This window comes from Choloepus didactylus, chromosome 14 (assembly GCF_015220235.1).
Source record: "Choloepus didactylus isolate mChoDid1 chromosome 14, mChoDid1.pri, whole genome shotgun sequence".
NCBI lineage: Eukaryota > Metazoa > Chordata > Mammalia > Pilosa > Megalonychidae > Choloepus > Choloepus didactylus.
In genome coordinates, this window is record NC_051320.1 from 95,486,622 (window position 1) to 95,494,264 (window position 7,643).

General features: G+C 52.3%; 1 protein-coding gene across 3 annotated transcripts in view; it reads right to left on the bottom strand.

Annotated features, from left to right (window-relative positions):
- Positions 1-6,039, bottom strand: part of AGO2 (argonaute RISC catalytic component 2) — a 130,405-nt gene extending 124,366 nt beyond the window's left edge. For 2 of the 3 annotated variants that reach the window (XM_037803588.1, XM_037803585.1), the window contains exon 1: positions 5,846-6,039. In XM_037803588.1, the coding sequence (XP_037659516.1) occupies positions 5,846-5,867 (22 nt within the window). In that variant the 5' untranslated portion in view covers positions 5,868-6,039. Of the gene's footprint in view, positions 1-398; positions 1,002-5,845 lie in introns of those variants that run through there. The other variant, XM_037803586.1, reaches the window with a different exon arrangement.
- Between the last annotated feature and the right edge of the window lie 1,604 nt (positions 6,040-7,643).

Here is a 7,643-nt window from a genome sequence, read left to right on the forward strand (position 1 = left end):
ATAGAGACTCACATTAGGGACAATCTGACTCCTGGGTTGGTCTGTTTTTCATCCCCGCTGTATCTGTTTGTTTTTCATGGGTACTTAGAAAGATGGATAAAGAGCAACTTTCTCTGAGATAGTACTGGAGTCCACCCTGTAATGGGCTTTAGCAGTCCCCTTCGGCCCCCATTCTGACCTGACCAGGGAGCGAGGCAAGTGTGTAAGCACACATGTGTGTGCATGCGTGTGGGAGTGTGGTTTTAATTCCCTTTGCATCCATGACAGCCTGCAGTGTTTAACAGCACGGACGCACCCAAGAAATGCCCAACTCTGGAAGCTGTAGTCATTTTGAGGCAATAAAAAGGAAGAAGCCCTGGGGGCCCCTGACGCAGAGGCCAGGGGGTCTGTGCCCTTACCTGGCATCCACTACGAGGCCCGTGCGGCCTTCTCACCTGCACCAGCCCAGCCGAGCACCGTCCAGTGCACACAGATCAAGCCCCCTGGCCACGAGGCACACGTCCCCTCAGAAGGCAGTGAAGGGGGAAATGGGTCACAGGAGTGGGCTGGAGGGGAACGTCCAAACTCCTCGCTTTACAAGAGGAAATTGAGAACCAAGGAAGAGGACTAGCTGGCAAACACCGTGTAACAGGGGAAGGACGGGCTGGAGCAGAGCAGATGGACCCCCATTTCTCTATCAGTCACCACTTCACGCACCCAGAGGGCTGGAAGAGGAAGATAAAAAGGCGGGGCTTCAAGCTCCTGATCCAACTCCTCAAGAGCCTGGCAAGAACCCAGTTCTCGGCAGACAGCGGGGAGCCCGAGCTGGCCCCCCAGTCCACATGGCTACAGCCTCCAGCTGACAAGCGGGAGAGGGTCACCCAGAGGCACCCTGTGGTACAAATCAGAGGCAGCCTCCCAGCCTCCATCCTTGCACTCTATTAATTGAGCACAGGGTGACTGAAAAGCAAAGCAAGTAAATATGTTCAAGCCTGTTATTTTTGAGCTTATATACAGGCTTTAGATCTTTTAGATGCATTTCGCCAGCGAGCTTGTCCCTCCTGATTCCCTCAGGTCTGTTGTCCCTGGGACATAACTAATAGCGCCCCACTTCACTTTCAAAAGTTCCCAGTTCAGATGATAAACTGTAAGCTCATCATGGAAAGGGTTCTGTCAAAAGCTAAATTAAGAGGACATGGTATCTGGTCACAAATACTTTGAGGGGGAAAGAAGGAGAAAGAAAATCAGAAAAGTGTAGCTGGATGATATTTTGCCACAGCAAAAGCTGGATTTTTACCAGACCCAGGGAGAAGGGACAGGCGCTGGGGCTCAGAAGTGTGGCCGTGTGCCAGAGAAGCAACAACTGAAGATGAGATAAGGACCCTGGGAGTGACACAGTAAAGCCTAGAGAAATGGCCAGGAACAGATAAGGGTGAGAGGAGACTGAGGGAGACCACCCTTCTCTCCACCTCCCAACCCCCAGAACCGGGGAGGAAAAGAATCCATCTCCTTTGAGCAATCAAGAGACAAACTGCAAAAGAGGCACAGCCATCATTAATATTTTCTATAAAATATCACTTCTGCTGAAAGCACAGGATTCTACTGAAAATGAAAGATAAAGATGCAAAATAACCCATCAGAAAACACCTAAGATAGATGGACCAAAGATAAATGTGCCAGGATTAAACTCACAATCAACTGGTCTCCAGCCAGCCTCATCCAAGAGCAGAGAAACCTAAAAAGAAGGGATCTGTAGCAATGGGATTCGTTTTAGAATCAATTAAAGAAAACCATGGGGGAAACAGATATACATAAACTAAAGAAGGAGAATTTAAAAACGTAAATGTCTGCAACAAGTCAACAGGAAAAAAATTAAAGATTAAAGAGCCTCAAGAGAAATAAAACCAAATGCAATAAGTGAACTTTTATTAAAATTCAGGATCCCAAACAACCAACTAGAAACATCATTTCCGAGATAATGAAATAAATTGACTATGGACTGGTAAGTGTGATACTGGCATTGGGTAATGTCAAGAAGATGTACCTTTGCTTTAAACATTCATACTTAAGTATATGAAAAGAAAGGACAAGTCTGAACTTGCTTTAGAATTAAAAAAAAGGGAACGCAGTGTATTTTACCCAAATGTGGAAAATATTGATAATTGTTGAATTTTGGTGATGGGTAAATGGGAGAATATTGTACAACTAGCACACCTTTGTGTATTTTAATTTTGCCAGGGAAACTATAAGAAAAACAAACGTTACATTTTGAAGGTACACAATAACAATCCATGTAACAAAAACATCCTTCTTCAGGCTGGCATGTTACTGCAGAGGGTTACATAACTCACATTATAAAGAATAAACTCAACTGGCATTGCTAACTTTTGACAGACATAGGAACTAGAAGTTAATGATGGAGACATTAACAAAAAAAAATTCTGCTTCTTAAAATCTTCTGGGGAAAAAATAAAAATAAAGATCCAAGGGGGAGTTTGCGCGGACAGATAACATCCACCCATTCCACTGCGCCTCCCAGCTCACAGCCGCTTCAGAGTGGCAAAGGGCAGGTGGTAGCCACACAAAGTAGACAGCCGGGGGAGCAGGAAGAGAAGCAGGGTAGAGGACAAGCTAAACGGCACTAGAAACCACGGTGTAAATCAGTTCATCTCAAAGTAAAAATCCTGTTTAGACATCTCTCAAGGGAGACTTAGATGTCACAAAGTTACTTTGTCTCAAATGGGAGAGTAGGCTAGCCCACAGGGGTTTGAGCAGAATCAAGTCAATAAAAACAACCAGTTGGGAGCATACAATCGCTCAGACATGAAGTAAGAGCTTTAAGTGGTTAAAAAAAAAAGAAAATCAAACTAATCTGTTCATTAATGAAGGTTCAGGATCACTAGAGAATCCATTAGTTCCATTAGAATCCAAATAGTAGCTCCAACAACTAAGAAATGTTAACATGCCTAACTTTTAGAGTCCACATACTAACACAAATATGTAATAGTATTTCTTTGTTAGACATAATATAGACCTATTGTGAACTCTTTAAATTACTTAGTAAGTTGTTTAATAAATACATTAAAATTGGAAGTAGCAAACTATTTGTATTTATTCTACAATGTAGATTGAATGTCTTTTCATTATTCTAAATTAGGAAATATAACATTAAAAGGCGTCTCATTGAAGAGACTCTATTCCAAAAATTCATTTTAAACAAAATTGAAAGACTTAGCACATGTGGAATAAAATTGAACTGCACCACAGCCTTATAATTACAGCATACTGTACAACCTGATATTTGGATTCATTCCCATCCTGCCATTAGCTAAGGATTATCCAACAGACCCATTTACTTTTTCAACAAAAGCCGTCCCATTCCAGAGCAGGTTTTGTCAGTGAGCTGTGTCCCCCACCCCCACCCATACCCTCCCACAATGCTAAGGCCACAGGAGAGTGGGATTCTTCAAAAAGTAGGCAGTGACCAGAATGAGCCAGGAGACAGAGAGAGTTAAAGCATTTTTCTTTTTTTTTTAAATATCTCAGTGCAGTGCAGGCAGGAAGGGTACTAAGTGTTCTTTACGAAACTCTTGTTTCAATTCTAAGTATGTTCTGGTCTACACCCAACAGGTATATTTAACTGTGGGTCAAGGTCAAAAAGGATTGTAAGGAGTGTCTACAGAGAATGAGCTTGGGAGTCAGTTTGTTCTAAAGCTCACTGGTTGTATGACCTTGGCGAAGTTCTTAACCTCTCTGAGCTGCTGTTGTCTTGTCTTCAAAACGAAGACACCACCACCATTAGCAAGCTGCCAAATGGATTAAATTACGGGTAAAACAGTTAGCACAAAAGCCTGACCTTCTTCAAGGTTCTTCACTTGTTCCTGACCTCCAATGTTTAAACTGTAAGTCTGGAAAAAAAAAAAATGTAGAGAAGCATGGCTAACATTTACGGGGTGGGTCCCTTCACAGGGGTCACCTGGAGACACTCACTCAGCACAGTGGGGGGCTGTCAGGCCCATTTCACCTGCGGTGGACTGCCAGCCCAAGGTCCCAAGAAGCCAGGATCAGACCCCAGGGCTTGTGACAGAGCAGCAGGGGTCTCCCCCAACCCAGGGCTGTGGCACCTCCCAGGTGTGGGGTGCAAGCCATCCTTCTATCACATGGCTGAGAGACCTAAAGAGCCAGAAAGCTGGTTATGCTTTGGAAAAGCTTTCCACCGAACGATGCCACCAGGAACAAGACACTCAGAATTCACAAGGCACGGAGCTCAGGGATGTGAACAGACACAGCCACGGGGGGCGACTGCAAATGGTCCCTGAGGACCATCCAAGGGGACTTGGAGCAGGTCTGGAACAGGAGGGAGAGGGGGCCGCAGGTGAGGCGTTGGCGGGAGGCAGGGAGTGCAAATGCGTTCAGCGGGGGCCAGGCCGAGAGCCTGCAGGGCCTGCGGCCGACTGGGGTGTGCAGCCAGTTGACTGGGGTCTGGGGACAAAGGGGGCAGGCCCTACCCAGTCTGAGAGGCAGGGCTGGCGGGGAAACGTAGCAGCCACGTGCCTGGCGGGAGAAGGCAAAAAAGCATTTCAACACTTGACCATTTTCTAGCCCAGCAAGGAAACCACCCCTCTACTTTTTTTTTTTTTCTTTTTTGTAATGTGTTACTGCTTTAAGTTATTTTAGAACTTTTCCCCAAAAAAAGAGAGGCTGCCTAGAAAGAAGGGGCACTAAGGAAATCAACAAATTGCCTCACCTTCTAATAAGATTGTAAAAGCAATTTGCAATGCAGAATCAGAATCTAGAATGTAGAATTTTAGGTTCCCAGGGGCCAGGTGTGGGTAGGGAGTAAGGAGCTCAGGCTTAACATGGACAGTTTCTTTCTGCGAGGATGGATGGCGGTGATGAAGGCACTTCATTGTGAAGGTAATTAACAGCAGCAAATGAGATATTTGAATGTGGTTAAAAAGGAAAATGTTAGGTTGTATATATGGCGCTAGAATAAACATTGTAGAAAAAAACAAAAACCATGGAATTGTGTAACACTGTGAACCCTAAATTAAACCACGGACAATAGTTAATATCATCATAAACATGTGCTTTCATCAGTTAAGGATTCCTCACCAAGGCAAGGTGTTAGTAACAGGGAGGTATATGGGAATCCTGTATTTTATGCAGGATTGTTCTGTTCTGTAAGCCCCCAACTTTTCTAATTAAAAAAAAAAAAAAGCAATTAGCACTTGAATAAGGAAGACAGCGTGTCTTGAATGAAAATGAGACACGCTCGCAGTTTTAGGGTGCCGTTTCCTATCCCCTTCAGTCTACAGTCCAAACGACCAACAGAATTGGCCACAATTCAGCATTTCCAGACTTTCCTTCAGAGAAAGGACCGAAGAAGTGCTGGCAAAACAAAACAAAAACAAAAACAAAAAAAACGAAACCGAGCGCGCTCCGGAGAGCATCCCTGCCCTGGCCGGCCCGGCGCCCCCCGGACGCCCCCACCCCGGGGCCTGAGCCCCCGCGGCCGCCGGCGGACCGGCCCCGGCGCGGGAACCCTCCCCGGGTCGAGCCCTGCCCCGCCCGGCCCGAGCCGCTCGCCAACCCCCGCCCGGCGCCCGGGAGCGGCGCGGCCGCGAGGCAGCCAGGCCGGGGGCCGAGGCCAGGCGAGGCCGGGCGCCCCGGGCCTGGGGCCTACTCGCCGCGCGCCCGCCCACCCCGGCCAGGCCCCGAGGCCCGGAGCGCGCCAGGCCGCGCGGGGCGCCGCGAAGACTCGCGGGGGCCGGGGGCCCGAGGGGCCGAGGGGTCCGGGCCGGGGGAACGGCCGCCGCGCTCGCGCCGGGCCCGCCAACCGCCGCCCCCGCCGCGCGGGACTCACCGGGGCCGGCTCCCGAGTACATGGCGGCGCCGCCGAGGGGCTCCGGGGCCGAGGGGCGGCCGCGCGCGCCACGGGCCCCGACTCCGCGAGCGCGAGGGAGCCGCCGGCCGCACGACCCGCCCCGGCGCGGCCGCCTCGCCAAACAGGTTTACCCGACGCGGCCCGGGCGGCGGGCGGAGGCGGGCGGCGGGCGGGAGAGGAGCGGGCGGGGGAGGGCGGGGGGGGGGAGGGAGGGGAGGGAGGGGGAGGGCGGGGGGGGGAGGGCGGGGGAGCGGGCGCGAGCGGGGAGGCGGCGGGCGCGCGCTCGCGAAGGGAAGGCCGGGCCGGGCGCGCGGGTGCGCGGGCAGGGGGCGGCGGCGGCTGGCCTGGCGGAGGCGGGAGAGGGCACCGGGGACGGCGGAGGCCGGAGAGGGCACCGGGGACGGAGGAGGCCGAGCGGGCACCGGGGACGGCGGAGGCGGGAGAGGGCACCGGGGACGGAGGAGGCCGGAGAGGGCACCGGGGACGGAGGAGGCGGGAGAGGGCACCGGGGACGGAGGAGGCCGAGCGGGCACCGGGGACGGCGGAGGCGGGAGAGGGCACCGGGGACGGCGGAGGCGGGAGAGGGCACCGGGGACGGCGGAGGCCGAGCGGGCACCGGGGACGGCGCGGGCCCCTTTGGGAGCGGAGACCCCCCGGGAGGCGGAGGCTGGGGGCGGGGTGGGGGCAGGGATCGGGGGCCGGGAGCCCGGGCAGGGGGGAATCCGGGGCTGGTGGGGGCGCGTGGGGGCGGCGGGGCTCCTTCACAGCCACTCGGAAAGGCGGCGCCTTCCTCCGCCCCGGGAGGAGCGAGACAGCATCGCGTGCTACCCAAGACCGGGAAGGAAAAAAAGAAACCTCCGGTGGCGTTTCTTTCTTTTTCCCCGGGCGCCCGGAGGTCGTGCCTAACGGCTGCTCGCGGTGGCGGAGGGTGGGGAAGGGTGGGGAAGGGTCCTGCCTCCCGCACCCCCCCTCCCGCGGGTGAACTTGGGCGAAATGCTGGCGGGAGCGCAGGAGGCAGCCCCCAGCAGCGCCCCCGCCGCCGCCGCACTTGAGCCTGGCTCTTTCTAAGTTAATAACGAAACGTGAACGTCGGGAAGCTTCCTCCCTACCCGGTGCTTGAACTTGAACGCGCTCCCGGTCCGCTCACACGACCACACCGCCACCTCCCGGCGCCGCTCGGGTGGAAAGCAGCGGGGCCCGCTGGCCGCCACCCACCGCCTTCCAGCCCCTCACCGTTGTGCCGCCAGGCCCAAGAATCAGATCATGTAGGAAATCGTTGATAAATTTTAACTGCTATCAAGAACCAAACTACTCCCCCCTACGTGGGACCAGACACCCAGGGAAGTGAATCTCCCTGGCAACGTGGAATATGACTCCCGGAGAGGAATGTAGACCCGGCATCGTGGGATGGAGAACATCTTCTTGACCAAAAGGGGGATGTGAAAGGAAATGAAATAAGCTTCACTGGCAGAGAGATTCCAAAACGAGCCGAGAGATCACTCTGGTGGGCACTCTTACGAACACTTTAGACAACCTTTTTTAGGTTCTAAAGAATTGGGGTAGCTGGTGGTGGATACCTGAAACTATTAAACTACAACCCAGAACCCATGAATCTCGAAGACAGTTGTATAAAATGTAGCTTATGAGGGGTGACAATGGGATTGGGAATGCCATAAGGACCAAACTCCACTTTGTCTAGTTTATGGATGGATGTGTAGAAAAGTAGGGGAAGGAAACAAACAGACAAAGGTACCCAGTGTTCTTTTTTACTTCAATT